Below are 16,870 nucleotides of genomic sequence, written 5' to 3'. Positions count from 1 at the left end.
TCTGTATTTATATTGACCGAGGCTTTCCGACCCATCCTGTTTCTTGAGGGATACGTAAGTGATGGGCTTTCCTCCCATCGTCTAAAACAGCCCTGGACAAAATCAAATTTATGGATATATGAAGATTGATTTGCTAATTTAATATCGTTTTTTGATGGGTTGCAGGTCGCTTGGATGATGCGCACTTTCCCAGGAATAAAAACCACATTTGTAGCCTAGGGGAATATCAGCATGCGTATTGCCTGTGGAAAGGGAGGGAGGGAGAAACGCAAAAGGGATAATAATCATACAGTCAAGGGTCCACACTTGTATCTCAGCTTCGCGCAATAGTCCTGGGGAAGAAATTCTCTAGCAGTCATGAATAGCTTTTTTGCAGCCACTCAAACCTAAAGGAGTCCGGCTCAAAGGAGCCGTACAGATAGCGAACCAACTTCCCGCGCGTTATTGGACGGATGGTACTCTAGTGTTGCCATGATGAGATTTGGATGGCTAACCGATGGGTGAAGATGGCGCTATCAATGTTGATGCTAAGGTTTGGAGGATGAGGGGACTGAAAGAGAAGGGAGTTGGGAGGACCTTACAACGCGCTTGATGAGGGACATCCTCTGTCATATTACTTTAAGCACAATCGGCGTATGAATTTTATAAGAAGCAGTGATCAGTCTGCAAACATCTACATCTTTCTCGGAGTTCATGTTACTCCGATCGTCACACACAATTCACAGCAATGCATTCTCCCTCTCAATATACAACCAAGAAAGGAGAGAAAAGTAAGACGGGGTATAACAGTTTACATGAATTTTCAATAAAAAAACTTGAAGCCAATCCCCAAGAACTGCAGAAATAAAAATATTAAGACAGAGATAGAATCCGGGTGTTTATCCGCCGTCAACTCAACGAAAAACCTCTAAGCCATCCATCTCCTGCCAGCGATCATTCTCCCAGTCTACTTCTTTTGCACCGTCCGTGATCTACCCCCTCCCCCTTCTCCCCCTCTTCTTCTTCCTCTTCCTCCTTTTCTCCCTCCTCCCTCTTCCGCTTCCTCGATCTTAAAGCGTCCCCCCATCCGACCTCAGGGAATGATAACCATAAATAATGCCCCGCGGCCGACCTAAACATTCCCGTCGCAATGCGCTCTTTCATTCTGGCCAAACACCGTTTCTCCCTTGTAGTTAACATCACGCCCTCTAATCCCTCTTCCTCCTTTTCTGCTTCCTCCAATGCAACAGGGAACTTCCATGTAAATGATTCCTTCCGCGTTACGGTCGCCCGGAACACAACTCCAATGACCCGTGTCAAGTTTTGAAATAACGAATTGCACATATTACAAGCCCCGTGACTAGTGCCAATAAACCGGAGGGGGGTTATATAATATTGGTAATTTTGGTGGCTCGAGGTTTCAGTGACACCATTCCTGATACGCTGGAGGAGCAAGTGGAGGACAATAGAGCATTCTGGATGGGCTCGTTGTCGGATTTCGGGGTCGTTGTTATCACCGCATTCTCTGGTAAAATAGTGAAGCCTCATGGACCTGCTCCTTGGGACCTTCAGCGCTTGGAGCATCTTTCGAACGATTATGGTCCAGCCAGCGGATGAACTTGGTATGTTCAAGGGCCGCTCAAGGGTTCGGACGTCGTTCACCCGTAGTGTTTTTCCCCCGAAAAACATGCCACGATCAGGGACGTATCTCGCACTGTCGACTAAGGACTGGATGGCGTCGGATATAGAAACGATATCCATGATATACGAATATATATCGAAACCTATTCCTTCTGCAGTTAGAATTTCCAGTTGGTAGAATGGACATGACATAGAGGCTAGCTCACATCATTAGGAGACCGAGAATACAAATGATATATCACGTCAAGGTAGTTGACGAACACGGTAAACGTACCTAAAATTTCGTGGAGATATTTTAATTCACATCGCATGTCATAATCTCCAGCAAGTAATTTAAAGGTATTCCGCATTACCTTCATAGCACAGAGAAACAGCGACAACACCCGATTCCTCTTGAGAATCTCTTTCCCATGGACTATGACATTGACGATTATCCACCGTAGGAGGGCCCTTATGGTGAGCAAGGAATCTCTCGACTTGTATTCCTTGGTACTGACAACTTCCTGAGTAGCACTGTAGAACTCCTGGAAAAGATTATGGCCTGTATCCAGTGGCTCGAGAATTTTCTGAGTAAAATTGTCATAAGTAAACATATAGACAGCGTGATAGACATTTCTGATTCGTTTCTGTAATGTATTAAGCTTATTTTGTTCCCGCATTCTTATGAGATAGCCCAAAAATACGCCATCCCTCTGCCGAATCCGCAGGTCATGTTTGTGCTGTGCAACAGCCACTCCTTGGAGTTTGTGGAATAAACCTTGCAAATAATCTAGTGTCTCTTTTGGTATCGATTTGTCTGACGCAATGGATAAAATGATTTCATTACGCGGTTTGTCAATTTGCATAGCGCACGCCGTTGTCTCCCCTGTCGCTCGAGATAAAAGTATTTTTGCTATGGCATCTAATGGAGGAGTAGTGCGAGGGGAGTGGAGTATATCAGTTTTCGTGTCCGCAATACGAGATCGCTCATATACCAGGCCATTTAGGGCCTCAATATCTTCGGGTGAGACTTGAATAGGGCGGTCATCTTCAAGTTCCATTTTATAAAAAGAGTAAAGATGGTCGAATGCCGATCTATCAAATTAAGGGGAAATGCTTCATTTATCTCCGCTGCGTCCTGAAAGAACGATTTGGGGACGCGACAAAAAGTCGAGAACAGACACAACCGGCTGCAATGTATTAAAAACAAGCTCTCAAGGTGAGCGATCAACAAGCTATGTTATCAGACGTATTGGAGCTGCTTTCTTCGAGTGAAACTAGCTGTAAATAGCGTTGTGCTCTCTATCATTCCGTTCATCTCGTTGGTCGCCCAAGTAGAAGAATATAATGACAGCAACTAATAGTTCCACGATGAGAATCGAACGGATCTTTCACTTATCGCTATAGCAGGTCTTTGTCGTATTACTCCAGCTCTTGATTAACAAGACCATCAATATCGACTCGCCGATAATATGAAACGTGCTTCAATTCTTCCCAGAACAGAGCCATGCAGTCGTGTGAAATAAGAAAAAGCTGAGCAGGGATGAACTTATCTGTTTCAAAAAAAAGTAAACCAAATTAATACGAAGCCACAGGTATAAAGGGATCTAAGAGGGAAACTGCGACTCATTGGACAGGACCAGGGGAAATAAGAAAGGGTGGATGGCAGCAAAATTCTTCAGAATGGGAAGGAAAGGGGACGGAGGGATCTCACCATCTCTGAAATTTGTCGACGCAATATGGCCCTGACCTCGCACCACCCGAGCTCCTTTGAAGAGATTTTCATCAGCGATCCGGATTAATCCTCCTGGTCCGATATCCTCTGCCAAAAAGGATATTTGCCCGCGAGGTACGTTCGGATCACCGGTCAACTTTATGGCTTCTAATCTCCCTCGTGGAACAGGCAGTGACGAACCTGCCGAAGAGGAATATGTGGAGCTTGCCGAATCATTCTCAGTATCTGGTTGTTCGTCGTCATGACATTGTGCGAATGGGCCATCCCGCTGCAACACGAGTAAGAATTCGGATCCGTGGCCAGAGTAATCCCCCACCCAAATACCTTGGTACGGCTTTTCTCGAGTCGGAGTATAGAGCTCAGGCTGCAAAGTTGCATATGTAGATACACCATGTCTGGTATTGTTTACATCAAAAACAGCCCCGAAATTTCCAAGTTGTGCCCAGCGCCTAACCTGGAAAGCTGACATGCAAAGATTCTCATATCTCTCAGGAACATTTCCTCTCGGTGTGAACGACAAATTTTGCTGTTCTGAGAGGTCCACGCGCTCATCAGACGGGATAAGCCGCGGCGGCCACACAATCTTTTCAGGGTCGTCCTCATCCTCACGGGGCATTTTGGCACACAAAATGAAATTGTTAAAAACACGCTGGGCTTCAACAGCCATGGGCATTCGAAGTTCTCCAAAGCGCCAGTTCATGGATGGTGAGGATGGTGTGGGCAGATAATTGACCAGTTGCACGACCGGGTCATCCGTCCACAAAGAGACTTGCGGCTTGAACGAGTGTATAAGGACCTCGGTATCATAGGTCCACGTTTGGAATTGTCGAAAGGTATGTTTGGCAACGACCCGGTAGCCTTCGATCATACCTTTGCGCGAGTTGTATCTCGTCACGATAAGCTTTCCTGTGTCGATCACGTCGGAGAACCAGATCTTGTTGCGCGCCACGAACCACAATGGGAATTGGGATATGTATAGCTCTCTCCAGGTATTGAATGGAGCAGGTTCACTAAGGGTATTCGGCAAATTCGAGTTGACGAGGTTCTTCCAGAGGAGATCGTTCTGTGTGTGTTTGGACAGGGGGCGGCAAGTGGAGGATAATGCCGCCAGACTAGGGGGTGGAAGAAAGGATAGGATCATGTAAAGAATCTCTGGAGGCATGAGGACTAAGGGAGAGGTGCCCTTCTGGGCTGTGCTCGTGTTGCTGCTGGTCATTGCTGCACTTATATGGGCTTTGAAGCAGTGTCAGATATCGAGGGGAAATCTTGGGAAGGCTCTGACTGCTCAACACCGGGCCATCTTGTCATCGTAGAAAACGTTATAGCTACCAGCTATAAGAGAAGTAGCTGGTCTATCATCTGGTGTTGTAGGAATTACTGAGGTAGCAGTGGTATGTATTGAACTTGACAAGATGGCAAGTGTGTTGTCGCCTCGACTTGGATGGTGGGTGTTGCTGCTGATGACATCACCGAACATCGGCACAACAGTCGCTGAGGGACGAAACCGAACTAAGGCAAGCAATAATTTTTGCTGCTGCGGAATCTTATTTCCCTATCTCTGGTAATACTCGTTTGAGTCTAGGGGTCTATACATATGGTTAGCCTAACCTAGGAAAGTCATGATAATAAATGACCTTATTCATTGTTCCCACCAAAAGTCTGGCAATAGCAAAGGTCAATTTCGTCAGTGTACGATATAACCATGTCTATACTATCCATCTAATGCGTATATAAATAAGAGACCCCTCCGTGATATTCATAAACCATAACCTCCAACGTTCCAGCATAGATAAAGAAAGCATACACCTCGCTAAGAGCTCACCAAAATCAAAATGGAACAAATAACTGTATATACAAAACTACCCATCATAAAAGTACCCCTCAGAGCTTCGACGCTTTCCCTCCCTGCGCCTGCCACTCCTCCACCCGCTTCAATCCCCTCTCCTTCTCCCTCAACTCCTTCTCCGCCTCCCTTTCCGCCTCCGCCGCATCTTCCCCACATCTCTCCAAAAGCTCATATGTCTCCCTAAACATCTCCCTTCTCAACTGACCAAAAACTCCGGAAACAGGCAACGTTGTCAGCTTCCTCTTCTCAATTAACGCCAGCGCCTCGTCGAGACCACCAAGGCCATCGACAATGCTATGTTCAAGCGCCTCCTTGCCGCTAAACCGGCATCCCTCTTGTACTATAGTTCGAAATATGGCTGGGTTTGCAATTTTCTCCCGGAAGATGGAGCACATGGTGGGCTTGAGGGCGGCGCCAAAGTGGACTTCGTTTAGACAGAGGAAGCCACGGGAGGGGTTGAAAATGCGGTAATCATGGTACATTGCTGTCATGAAACCGCCGGCGAAGGCGTGGCCGTTTATCAATGCAACGGTAGGGAGGGGATAACTGTATTTTCGAGCCGGGGAGGGTGGGAAGGTGGAGTTAGCCGGGTGTTTCTTTCTTGAAGGAAAGACGTACAAAATAAACCAAAATAAATGGGCATGGGAATGGGAATGGGGAGGGAGGCTGTAACAATATCAAACTTACGTCAACAGACGCTTGAAAAGAGCAAAGAGGTTGTTTTCGAAGAAACCCTTGGTCGCGAAGGCCTTTTGGAGATCCAGGCCATTGCTATAGAATTTCTGAATAGCAGAGGTGGTTACTACGACTCCGGGAGGGTATTTGAACTGGATGATATCCAGGGAGAGGAGCATGGCCTGGCAGAAGTCCTCCGTCACGCGGTTATCCGGCGCAAAATTGAAGGTCAGTAAATACACGGCATCCTGCGGCTGGGTGCATGTGATGACACCCTCCGATTTCTGGATGGTGAAGAGGGGAGCTGCCATGGTGAACGGGAAGGAGAAATAGAAGGGCGGCGGCCTGGAATGAATCGGCGTTATTCGAGGTTAGATTATTGTAGAGGTGAATGTCTCGAGAAGATGTTGCGCTTAATTTATAAATCAGTAAAATATCTACGGGCTCTGCGCGCAAGGTTTTCACATGCTAGTTCAGCGAAGAAGAGAAATGAATGCAGCTGGCAGCGAAAGAGCTGAAACGTCTTTATATAGAAACCTTGGGTTAGCGGAGCGAGCAGGCTTTGGAAACTTAGGTCGCTTGTTTAGGTATACGAATTCCCTTTCAATGCCTTGATTTGATGTCTTATTTGACAAATCGCAGTTCCATCAGGATCGTACTCGCAATGATTAGTTGCGCCCTTCCACAGAGATACGAGCTGCGCAAGAGCCTCGGCTCAAATCGAGTCACATGACCTTGTATGCACTCGGCAGGGTTAGTACTGTACATTTTATTGTTGGCCCCGGTTCTATTGGGTATACCCAGGGCCATCAGGACAGATATGATATATCGCGATGAATAGTCACCCCGTAGTTAGAGGTTGTGCTGCTGCGTCCCTCGTAGCACTCTCGGATCCCTTAGTCGTCCCTTGGAAGCCAACATTGGGACGAGGGACTGGGTACGTCTGTGATAAGATTTTTCAGTCAGTGGAGAGTAATCGCGCGAGTTGCTGGCTTGCTCTCCTACTACTTGGTCATGCCAGGATCATCTACTCCATCCGGCTACCTTTCTGCACTTCAGACCGCGAAGCGAATCCCATCGGCAGGGACGTACTATTTCTTGCAATGCCCAGCTATGTTGATCGCCCCAAAGAACTCATTGCATGTCGCTGGCGACCATCAGTGATATCAGGATTTCATTTGCAGTAACCACTCCCGGGCCCAAACACTGCTAGAAACTATGATCGGGTTGTTGTGAGCCAGCCCTCCTTTCGCTGGAACCCAAAGGTCTGTGAGGGGGAGAACCCGCGGGATGCTAGCATAGGGGCGTTGGACAGTGGACACTGGCATGCAGCTTGACATCCGATGCTGCGTACACTTTTCCTTCCCGTCTTCCGGAATCCGAGGTTTTTAATCAGGAGAACATCAATTATTTCCAGGGGAAACGACTCTGAGTTTGTGAAATTGAGCGGTCCACTATATAATACGTATCATGTGTGGTCATTTCATAACTGGATCAATTATATCGTATGTTCCGAAATCGCAATTACCGTTAAGTTGAAGTGAAGAGGATCTAGTATCCCCTCCTTGACTCTTGGGAATAAAGATGATACACGGTTTTCGAAAAAAAAAAAAAAAAAAAGCACTCGTTCTTTGCTGTTGTGAATAAATACGCGGACCTAGCGCTTGGTTTTCCAGTTCGGGTATGTTGTTTATTTACCTTTAGCCTAATCGGGCAATTCTCAACCTCCCGAGGTCAAGAGCTATAACAAAAGAGATACGAAATGCCAGTTTCTTTCTGTTAAAATATGTTTACAAAGAGGAATAAGAATAAGTTTGAGTGCTGCGCATTGACAGCGATTTTCATTCTGCAATAAAGCGTTCCCCCCACTCCAAGCACGACGCTAAGAATCGCGTCCAGCATTGACCGCCCAACAACAACCAGACGAAGTGTCTAAATTGTTGGCGCCCAAAGGCCCCTTTCAACCAGCCAGTATTATTATTTAGCAAAGGTTAACGCGTCTAGTTTGGGGATTCTTTCACTACTGTTCCCCCCCAGTCCTAAATAGCGGCGTTGTTTTGATTTTGCCAATTGGACGATCTGCTGTCCGCGCGGAAATATATATGTCTCCTGCACCCCAGGTTTTAACGGGTCTTTTGCCTAAATCATAATTCGCTCAGCTTCCTTTGTCCAGTCTGGGCGAGAAAATTCATGGGGAAAAAGAGAGTGCATGCATAGTTGTTAGGGAGCTTTTGTTGTGTGAACTACCTGACATTCTACAGGGCAATTATTACGCGTCACTGTGGTTGAAAGCAAAGGGTGGTGACGGGAGTAAGACTATATATCAATTTCCACTCTTTTGCTGTGGAAATATGAACTAAGAGGCTGGTGCAGGGAGATTGAGATTCGCATTCCTCTATGATTTTGTTTCTTGGTACATGACCCTAAAGCCTTTTGTCCATGTTCCCGTTTATGAACCCCCCCAATTTACTTGCTTTGTTCTCCTAACCAATATCAGATTTACTAATTTCTACAATACCAGACCCAATAAAAAACCATTAAGTGTCACGGAACAGTCGCAGGTGTCAGTTCCAGTCACGGAAGGGTACCATGGCCGCTAAAAATAATTGCCCGGCCAGCAGGCGAAATCACAGTCCATATTCTCCAGCACCGGCGGAGAGCAATAGCAGGCAGACAGGAAATGCTGCAGGAAGCATTATCTCATCACGACCAGTTCTCATGGAACCGCGAACACCGTCGAGAAAAGCGAAGGTTGCGAAAAGAGTGCGCTTTTCAGACCCAGGTCCTCCCGTTGAATCGTTATCCAGTTACATAGATAACAGCCTGTCAACTGGTTTAACCCCAGCGATCAAACGGACGAGGATTGAATCTCAGGACTCCCCATCCTCCAGAGAACGTAATGCCAAAAATCTGCGTCGCCGTCGCTCAGAACCCACTCCGCGGGCAGACAATAATGGATTAAAGTATGAATTGCCGGAGCTGCCATCTGAGACACAAACGTTCCAGTTTTTGCCGTTTAGTGCAATACTTGATCCCAGAGCTAGACGGCGCATTGCGCGGTTTGGGCTTAGTGAAGAGATGAATTACATTATGCAGAGGAAAAAGGAGGAAGAGAAAGCGGAAAAGGCCAGAGAAGAGGAGCTGATGAACCTGCGCCGAGAATTAAGCGCCCTAAGAGAAGTGAAAACCGAAGCTCAGGACGACAGCGTACCCCGTACCCCGGAAAGAGTTAGAGAGTTGTCTAGGGCACGACAGAGAATTGAGGAATTGGAGGCGCTCTTGAGGAGGTATGAGGACTCAGCGCGCGCGGATAGTCCATGGATGTCTCAAACTGCAAACGAGGATGAGGAGATGATATTTATCGGTGATGACCTGACAACGATGGACAATGAGATGCTCACCACTTCATCAAGTCCCATTCCTCCTTCCCGCTTTACTCCGAGCCACTTACGCACATCCGACGCGTCGACACAGGTTGCTCTTCAAGACAAAGAGCAGGAGGCAGAGAACAACTCTCTAAATGCGCAACTCCACAATATGAGACAGGAAAAGCGCGCCCTTTTCAGGGAATGGCGCGCGCTTGTTGGCTCCAATGAAGCGGGTGCAAGGGACCGACCCCCACTTGACAGCGCTCTAGACAGTCCAGCTTCCCCACCACCAAACTTTTTGCCTCAAATCGCCACTACTTTACGCAAAGCCCTATCTCAAGAATCTCGAGCTATTAAAGCACTGGAAAATGTAGCGAAAGACCTCTCTGGGCACGGTTTTTATGGTACCAGCGCATCTGAAATACTCGCAAATATGGGTGCCCGATTTCGTCAAGCCAGAATTGCACTCGAACGAGCTGTGCCTGGCGAGACTGCGAATGGAGATCTAACCAATTGGAAGCAAATTATTGACATGCTTGTCCAGAGAATAAACATCTTGGTCCAGGATCTTGCGTCGACCAAGGAACAAGTTTCTGGTTGTGAAAATCGAGAAGCAGCGCTGCGAAATCAGTTTAATATGACATTACATCGCTTGGAACAGGCAAGTAAGAAGAACAAGACACTCGAGGAAGCCAGTGATTCTATGGCAGAAGACCTGATGCACGTTCGGATGAAGATGCAGAAGTTAGAGCAAGACATGAGTGTCTTAGAAACCGACAAGGCCCGCCTCAACAACGCAATTGAAAGATATAGAGCTGATCTCAAGATCCTGGAAGAGCTGAATATGAAGCTCGAAGATGATACTATCTCCTCCATGCAAAAAGTCACCGAGCTTGGACAAGCGAACTCGGCCTTGATGGAGGAAAACGAGCGGTTCAAGCAAAAGATCACTGAGCTCGAACAAAGCGAGGTCGACCAAGGAGCCATCCGTGAAGAGATGCAGAGGTTACTCGAACAGCGCACAGCAGAGCTAACGTCTCTCGAATCGAAGATCGAACAACTAAAATCCGAACACGACCAAGCCATCACTTCCCAGTCAAGCAGCCATGAGAAACAAATGGGCGCAATAAACGTCCGTGTTTCGTTGCTCACCAATGCATTGAATGAGGCCCAATCGGAACTACACACCCTACGTGCGGATAAGACACGCTTGCAGATACGACTAAACTCTCTACAACAGCTATTTTCTCGGGAGACCATTCATGCCGCGAAGGAAAGGGCCAGCGCCACCGTCCAGGAACTCATGGAATGGGAACGAGGAATGTCCGCTTTATACGCTAGCGGTATTGGTAGCCCGCAGAGTCAGAATGGTGGACAGAAAGATAGTCCTGACGGCAATGGCTATCGTAGCATCACGAATGATAATAGGGATGGGTTCGCGGCTATTGGGAGCGAACCGATTACACCTTCTTGCGATAGGTATGTGAATGTGGAGATCCACCGAGGGAAGAAAAGGAGGAGAAGACGCCCGGATTCTGCGATTCATATTGTAGAAGAAGAGGCGGATGGGGAAGGTGAGGATGGTTTTGAAGATTCCGGTATTGCGGACAGGTCATAGTTAAGGGAACATGGTTACACGCTGCACTGTCAGTTCACGTTCCTTTGTTATTTTATTTGATATCTCATTTGTCTTCTTTTGGGTGTTGGCAGCCATTTCCCCTCTTTCATTATTCCATAATCTACTTTGGTCATCTTGTCATACTATATATGCTGGAATATTTGTATTGGGATTCCTTACAATTCTGTGCTTCTTTCTGTTACTTCTGGATATGTACGCAATGTCAGGATATAGATATCGTACAATATAGTAGCCTTCTTTAATTCGCCAGCGTTCCAGCTGATTATCTCGGGGGTCCATCGTGTCCTTGAATGGCAATAGCAGTAGCAGAGTACAACTTGCGTCAGCGTTCATATAGATGTTCGCCTACTCCATTAACTAGAGGCTATGCAGCCTCAGAAGCTAAACCGTCTGCACATCCAAACAGGACAGCGGATCGCTCTACGAGGCACCCTTCGCACCTTGAGACAAAAACAAGATTTAACACCCGGATCTGTCGTGATCGGTCCAGCCAAACATCTGTTGCTCCCGTGGATGGTTTCAACGTTCAAACCTTGAAATAATGGCAATTTAGGTCTCAAGCGAGAATGCCATTCTAGATGCGAATAGGAGCAATGCCCATAGAAGCTGGGATATTTTCACCATGATGTTGCGCATTGTTGCTAAAATTTGATGATCGCCAGTAAACGCAGAAGATAAATGGCTCCCGTCCTGTCTACAATGATGAAATTTGCAGGGTTTATGTGGTCTACACTGTTCAGAAAAATGGGATGCATCATATCCCGTTGCAAGTTGTACCGATCCTCAAAATCAAGCCACCTAGTAATTATCCGATGGGTGAACTAAATATAAGGTGAGTTCACATCCTCTTACCAGTTTGTCGGCTTCTCTTCAGAAGCCATATCAATCCAATCAGTAACCCTTCGAGGAGATAGTGACTAGAAGAATCAGACGGAATCAATAAGCCATGAAGCTTACACCCGTGGCTGGGCATCATCAACGCGACCGTTCAAGGCTTCGATATCTCCAACTGGCAAACATCCGTCCACTTTGCGGGAGCATATGAGTCAGGAGCTCGCTTTGCTATCATCAAGGCATGTCCACAAACCCCCTAATATTCTCGTGCTCACACGCCAAACCAAGAAAGTAAAATAACATCCCTCTCCAGGCCACCGAAGGTACCCGCTACAAAGACCCGTCCTTCAGCAGCCACTGCACAGGCGCCACAAAGGCTAGCTTTATCCGCGGCGGCTACCACTTCGCGCACCCGGGCCTCTACAAACGGCGCGGAACAGGCCAACTATTTCCTCGCCCACGGGGGCGGCTGGAGTGATGACGGCATCACGTTGCCGGGCATGCTCGATATCGAAACAAACCCGAACGGTAACCAGTGCTACGGGCTCAGCGCATCGTCTGGGTCCAGGATTTTGTCGGCACGTGCAAGTGCAAGACGGGCCGGTATCCGATGATCTATACGTCGCCGAGCTGGTTGCAGTCTTGCACGGGAGACAGCAGGCGGTTTGCGAGTATGTACATGTCTACTAATGATGGCGCGGTGGGCGGAGAGTCCTAGCACGGCGCCTAGTGGTTAGGCGCATACGATCTGGCAGTATACAGATAAATATGAGTTTTGGGGGATGGGGATTTGTTCAATGGGGATGAAGAGGGCCTGCTGAAGTTGACCACTGGTTGAATCTTTTTGGCTGGTCCTTTGGTTTTGTTTGGGTTGTTGAAACTTGTAAAGCCAATGACTGTGAACGCGTGTAGTAGTGTTTATGCGTCTGTTCGCTGCTGGTTCTGGCGAATAAATAATGGGCTGATGATAATGGAATAACTGTATATATTACAATGATTGTCGAAAACAGCGCCCCTCATGAATAATATTCCACTGTTGCTGCAACTTATAAGGGCTGGGGAGTAATATATATGTATATTATATATATTCTCCTAGCCTTATGTAGTTTTCCGGTCTCCGCGTATAAGTGCATTTTACATAGTTTGTATATGCGGATAGCATTCTGGGGGAAGGGTTTAACCCCTAGTTATCCATAGGAGGTGAGGTTGCTCTGACATGATCGCGCCTTCAACAAGTGCAACTGTCGCGCGAACGCGACGACCAACATCCATCTACTTGCATTCCCCCAACAACAAACCGTTAGGAGCATTGCATCTATACTCTTGGAGCCGGATAGAAAACTCCTTATCTGGCACGTTTCACTGGGATAAGCGGGTTCCTGCAGCATCTATCAAGGCCGCTCCGCCATGGCGTCATATCCCTTCTCTGCCAGAGATTCTGATATCATCAGCTCATTTACCAGGAAGGCCGACAATGAGAGAACTCATCCTTTCTCAAACCCAATTAAAGCTATATATAGTGTGGTGCAAGTGAAGTGAATAACCGAATAGTTCGTTCGTTATATTTTACACCTCAGGTTTCCCTACATTCTCCAGCCATGTGAGATTTTCGCCACCGATGACCCCAGAAAGAGTCACATAGGTGCCTATATATATACAACTACATATAAAGAGAGAAACATCGCCCTGATAATGCCTGTCAAAGAACATAACTACACCCTCTCCGTCACAGCTGGCCCCAGCTACAACCCCTCAACCCACAAGCCAGTCGCCGTCAACTCCCCCATACCCCACCTCATAGAAACAGAGCACGCAACCATCGACCTCCGCGTACGCATACAAGACTACACTGGTCCGTAGAAACTATCCATTCGACAATCTCCCGCCCTTAAATTAATCACTAAATAAAATCTTTCACGCGCCCTACCTAACTTCTATCCCTCCGCAGGCCTCCCGCCCAACTCCCCGCGCACCTCTCCATACTTCTCCCACCCAACCCGCACAAAAGACCAATACTCCATCGCCGTCTCCTTCGTCCCCAAGCACGCGATTCCCGGCTCGGAACTCGTCTTCGGCAACGATTTCGACCGTCCTATCCGCGACCGGTTGCCGCCGGGCACGAACCAGGCGCTGAGGATCGTTCAGTGGACTATTGACCCCGGTTTGGAGGGGGATGCGTATGCGGATAAGCCATATTTGTATGGGGCGGCGTTGTCGAGTTGGAACTATTTGAGGGTTTGCGGGGTTGCTAAGGAGAGGAAGGGTGGGGATGCGGTGGTGGGTGGAGAGGGGGAAGGAAAGGGAATTGGAAATAGCGAGGAGGAGATCATTGAAGAAGGTGGGGAGGGTAGTGGGCAGGAAATGAGGAGAAAATTAGGTGTTCCTGACGACCCTGCGGGGAGGAGAAAGTTCTTTCTAACTGAGGGGAATCGGGAGCGGTTTGAGTTTGAGGAGGGGAGGCTGTATAAAGCGGATTTTGGGAATGGGTATTTGGGGTTTAATGGTGAGTTTTCTTCTTCGCCTACCGCCTCTTCTTCTTGTTTATTGGACTGATGAGAGCATTGATGATGGTACATATAATAGATTTCTCCCTCCGTCTTCCCGGGTTTAAAATTAAGGTGACTAAATACATCGATGCGAAGAACCATCAGCTGCGCTATGTGCTGAAGAATAAGCGCACGGGGGATGTATATTTTGTAGTGTTGTTCACGTTACTTTTGGGTCGGGGGAGCGTGGAGGATGATTGGGATGATGAAAACGCCAATGATGCCGACGATGTGGATGAGGACAACGGTGAGAATACGGAAGGTAGCGATGATAGAAGGTATTATGACGACGACGAGGGTGTCGATTGATTTTTGCTGTGAATATTTTGAAATGATGTTTTTTCGACGCGTGAGGTGGTCGCCATTGTTAGCAGGCCGCCCCTTTAGATCGTTTGCTTACTCTAATAGTTTTTAACATACATTGCGTCGGAAATTGGGATTGGAATTTTGGGAGTACATACCGGCTCAAGCGGTTCGATATCTCTAGGATGATAAGGCGATTTTAATATATGGATGGTGTTGTGCCGGTGGCTGGAGAAGACAAGCATCGATTAATCTTGAAATCTATCTATTTTGAATAACAATAAGTACCCATTGGCCCATCGTTTGTGCGCCTTTTTGCTTCTAACTCCCTTCCACCCTTCTACGGCCCAAGGGGTTTACACACCCACATAAATTTACCTGGCTCTCACAACCTCCTCAGCACATCCGCAACGACCTCGTCCGTCTTCGCCTTGCCCCCCAAATCGGGCGACAAAAACTTCCCCTCATCCAAATTCGCATCAACCGCCTTGTAAATGATAGCAGCAGCCTTCTCCTCGCCCAAAAACTCCAACATAAGCGCCACGCTCCTCAGCGTTGCGATCGGGTTCGCAATGCCTTTGCCCTCAATGTCCGGGGCAGAACCATGGCACGGCTCGCCGATGGCAAAGTTGTCACTGACGTTGGCGCTGGGTACGAGGCCCAGTGAACCGACTAGCGCCGCGGCACCGTCAGAGAGGATGTCGCCGTAGAGATTTGGCGCGACGATGACGTCGTAGTAGGATGGTTGGCGGAAGAGTTTGTATACCATTGAATCGACGATTTGTTCCTCAACAGCGACGGTGTCGATGAAGAGAGGTTGGGCGAGTGCGCGGCGTGCCGTCTCGCGGAAGAGGCCGTCGGTTTGGCTGAGAACGTTGGACTTGTGGGTGATGGTGACCATGGGTTTGGACCTGGTGTTCACGTTGTCGCTGGCGGCGGCGGTGTCGCGAATCTTTTGTCTGCGCAGGGCGATGTTGCCGGCCATGGTGGCGATGCGGAAGGAGGCATGCTCTGAGATCCGCTTGATGGCCTCGGCGACCTTTCCGTTGGGGGAGTCATAGGTTTTCTCGTCTTTGACGTAGAGGTCCTCGGTATTTTCGCGGACTATGACGAGGTCGATGGGGTTGGAGCCGGAGGAGCCCGTGGTGGTGCGGACAGGGCGCACGTTTGCGTATAGATCTAGTTTCTTGCGGAGGGCGACGATGGGGGAGGAATAGCCCGCGACTTTTGTGCTAGGGGAGCTGGAGGTTTTCATGAGCATACAGTTCTCACAAGTCGGAGGTATTCATAGATAAGCTAGATAACTACCTGACAGCCCCGAACAGCGCACCGTCACATTCCTTCTTGAGGATCTCGACGGTTTTATCAGGGAGGGCGGTCCCCGTCTTCTTGAAGGTATTATAGCCCGCCTCGAGGTCGACAAAGGAGAAGTTTAAACCCAGAGACGCAGGTAAGGATTCAAGGAGTTTGCGACCAGCCTGTTATTATAACTTCGCTCAGTATTTTAAATCTTCAATAGATGTTTTTTTTCTTTCTCTCTCTTTTGGAGTTCATATCGAGTCATCGTAGCAAGGATATTGGATCAGCATACCGGGATGACTTCCCTCCCAATCCCGTCACCGGGGATGAGGCCTATATAAATTTGTTAGTAGCAGTAAACATCAACGGAGGGGTGTATAGAAGGCAATTGACCTATTCTCAGTGTTCTGGCAGCCATCGTGGTAGAGCTATTGCTGGTGGAAAAGTAAATCTTTCCTCTCTATCTCAAACTCAAACCGAAATCTTGGAAAAACATTCGCAGCTTCCGGTCTCGGAGCCAAGACCGCTTATGTAATGTGACCTCGGCCAAATTTAAGGTTTGGTTTGTGAACATCCCTGTGTTTTATGCTTTTCCTGATTGGGCGATATAGTTTGGGGAATTTTGATGATACATTTGCGAATCTGGGCCCTCGGGAAACCAGATATTCTCTTTTGTGCAGTTAACTAATCTATGTCTATGCTTGTACGGAGTAGTTCATGGTGAAATACAATGCCTATGAGAAATTATGCGGTGTTAGTAATACAGGCCCAGATATAACCTCCACCAGGCGCCCTTCATCAGCGCTGCTTGAAACACCCAACAGGTTTCAGGCAGAAGACCTCGGAAACGGTTGCATTTGAGCTAGGATTAGATCCCGCTCAACTCAAAACCCTCTGGGAGTGTCTACCAATTCTTCCTTTGGGTCAGGCAGAGAATCATCCAAAATTAAAATGACGTTGGGATAGCTCTGTGTCTTTTGTCCTGTCTCTAAAAGAGGACAGCTGTTGATTGGCCGCTCTATATGC

The 16,870-nt window shown here is 47.8% G+C and overlaps 7 protein-coding genes across 9 annotated transcripts; 3 read left to right on the top strand and 4 right to left on the bottom strand.

Moving 5' to 3' along the window:
• Positions 1-933: 933 nt before the first annotated feature.
• On the bottom strand, positions 934-2,660 carry BDCG_08753 (uncharacterized protein; the record flags this gene model as incomplete). Its single annotated transcript, XM_045424540.1, has 2 exons — positions 934-1,763; positions 1,895-2,660. The coding sequence occupies 2 exons, from the start codon at positions 2,658-2,660 to the stop codon at positions 934-936; spliced, it is 1,596 nt and encodes a 531-aa protein (XP_045273227.1).
• A 361-nt stretch (positions 2,661-3,021) lies between these two features.
• Positions 3,022-4,550, bottom strand: BDCG_08752 (F-box domain-containing protein; the record flags this gene model as incomplete). The annotated part of the gene is made up of 2 exons (XM_045424539.1): positions 3,022-3,152; positions 3,314-4,550. 2 exons carry the CDS (start codon positions 4,548-4,550, stop codon positions 3,022-3,024), a joined length of 1,368 nt encoding a protein of 455 aa, XP_045273226.1.
• A 621-nt stretch (positions 4,551-5,171) lies between these two features.
• Positions 5,172-6,166, bottom strand: BDCG_08751 (enoyl-CoA hydratase/isomerase; the record flags this gene model as incomplete). The annotated part of the gene is made up of 2 exons (XM_045424538.1): positions 5,172-5,726; positions 5,868-6,166. The coding sequence occupies 2 exons, from the start codon at positions 6,164-6,166 to the stop codon at positions 5,216-5,218; spliced, it is 810 nt and encodes a 269-aa protein (XP_045273225.1). The 3' UTR covers positions 5,172-5,215.
• A 536-nt stretch (positions 6,167-6,702) lies between these two features.
• On the top strand, positions 6,703-11,184 carry BDCG_08749 (uncharacterized protein). Its single transcript, XM_045424537.1, has 2 exons — positions 6,703-8,268; positions 8,377-11,184. The coding sequence occupies exon 2, from the start codon at positions 8,445-8,447 to the stop codon at positions 10,839-10,841; it is 2,397 nt and encodes a 798-aa protein (XP_045273224.1). The 5' UTR covers positions 6,703-8,268; positions 8,377-8,444; the 3' UTR covers positions 10,842-11,184.
• Positions 11,185-11,201: 17 nt separating this feature from the next.
• BDCG_08748 (N,O-diacetylmuramidase) lies at positions 11,202-12,814 on the top strand. Of its 3 annotated transcripts, none has more exons than XM_045424535.1 (3): positions 11,202-11,694; positions 11,793-11,935; positions 12,010-12,814. In XM_045424535.1, the coding sequence occupies exons 2-3, from the start codon at positions 11,904-11,906 to the stop codon at positions 12,308-12,310; spliced, it is 333 nt and encodes a 110-aa protein (XP_045282670.1). In that variant the 5' UTR covers positions 11,202-11,694; positions 11,793-11,903; the 3' UTR covers positions 12,311-12,814. The 3 variants fall into 3 exon arrangements, with proteins under 3 accessions (XP_045282670.1, XP_045282669.1, XP_045282671.1); XM_045424534.1 differs by having other exon boundaries at positions 11,273-11,694; positions 11,807-11,935; XM_045424536.1 differs by lacking the exon at positions 11,202-11,694 and having other exon boundaries at positions 11,708-11,935.
• A 34-nt stretch (positions 12,815-12,848) lies between these two features.
• Positions 12,849-14,871, top strand: BDCG_08747 (uncharacterized protein). The gene is made up of 3 exons (XM_045424533.1): positions 12,849-13,548; positions 13,645-14,199; positions 14,280-14,871. Exons 1-3 carry the CDS (start codon positions 13,389-13,391, stop codon positions 14,549-14,551), a joined length of 987 nt encoding a protein of 328 aa, XP_045273223.1. The 5' UTR covers positions 12,849-13,388; the 3' UTR covers positions 14,552-14,871.
• BDCG_08746 (homoisocitrate dehydrogenase) lies at positions 13,164-16,438 on the bottom strand. The gene is made up of 5 exons (XM_045424532.1): positions 16,238-16,438; positions 16,137-16,177; positions 15,854-16,023; positions 14,704-15,786; positions 13,164-14,643 (listed from the first exon to the last, which is right to left on the bottom strand). The coding sequence occupies exons 1-4, from the start codon at positions 16,260-16,262 to the stop codon at positions 14,931-14,933; spliced, it is 1,092 nt and encodes a 363-aa protein (XP_045273222.1). The 5' UTR covers positions 16,263-16,438; the 3' UTR covers positions 13,164-14,643; positions 14,704-14,930.
• Between the last annotated feature and the right edge of the window lie 432 nt (positions 16,439-16,870).

Source organism: Blastomyces dermatitidis, assembly GCF_000003525.1.
Source record: "Blastomyces dermatitidis ER-3 genomic scaffold supercont1.12, whole genome shotgun sequence".
Taxonomy (NCBI): Eukaryota; Fungi; Ascomycota; class Eurotiomycetes; order Onygenales; family Ajellomycetaceae; genus Blastomyces; species Blastomyces dermatitidis.
This window is presented reverse-complemented; position numbering and strand designations above follow the sequence as displayed.

Excerpts from the sequence above, each read along its gene's own strand:
- BDCG_08749 (XM_045424537.1), top strand. The coding sequence starts at position 8,445 with ATGGCCGCTAAAAATAATTGCCCGGCCAGCAGGCGAAATCACAGTCCA.
- BDCG_08748 (XM_045424534.1), top strand. The coding sequence starts at position 11,612 with ATGCATCATATCCCGTTGCAAGTTGTACCGATCCTCAAAATCAAGCCA. Across the intron at positions 11,695-11,806 it reads ATGGGTGAACTAAATATAAG|CCATGAAGCTTACACCCGTG; the intron begins GTGAGTTCACAT and ends GGAATCAATAAG. Across the intron at positions 11,936-12,009 it reads CTCGCTTTGCTATCATCAAG|GCCACCGAAGGTACCCGCTA; the intron begins GCATGTCCACAA and ends ATCCCTCTCCAG.
- BDCG_08747 (XM_045424533.1), top strand. The coding sequence starts at position 13,389 with ATGCCTGTCAAAGAACATAACTACACCCTCTCCGTCACAGCTGGCCCC. Across the intron at positions 13,549-13,644 it reads ACGCATACAAGACTACACTG|GCCTCCCGCCCAACTCCCCG; the intron begins GTCCGTAGAAAC and ends ATCCCTCCGCAG. Across the intron at positions 14,200-14,279 it reads TGGGTATTTGGGGTTTAATG|ATTTCTCCCTCCGTCTTCCC; the intron begins GTGAGTTTTCTT and ends TACATATAATAG.
- BDCG_08746 (XM_045424532.1), bottom strand. The coding sequence starts at position 16,262 with ATGGCTGCCAGAACACTGAGAATAG. Across the intron at positions 16,024-16,136 it reads TTGGGAGGGAAGTCATCCCG|GCTGGTCGCAAACTCCTTGA; the intron begins GTATGCTGATCC and ends TTATAATAACAG. Across the intron at positions 15,787-15,853 it reads GCGCTGTTCGGGGCTGTCAG|CTCCCCTAGCACAAAAGTCG; the intron begins GTAGTTATCTAG and ends GAAAACCTCCAG.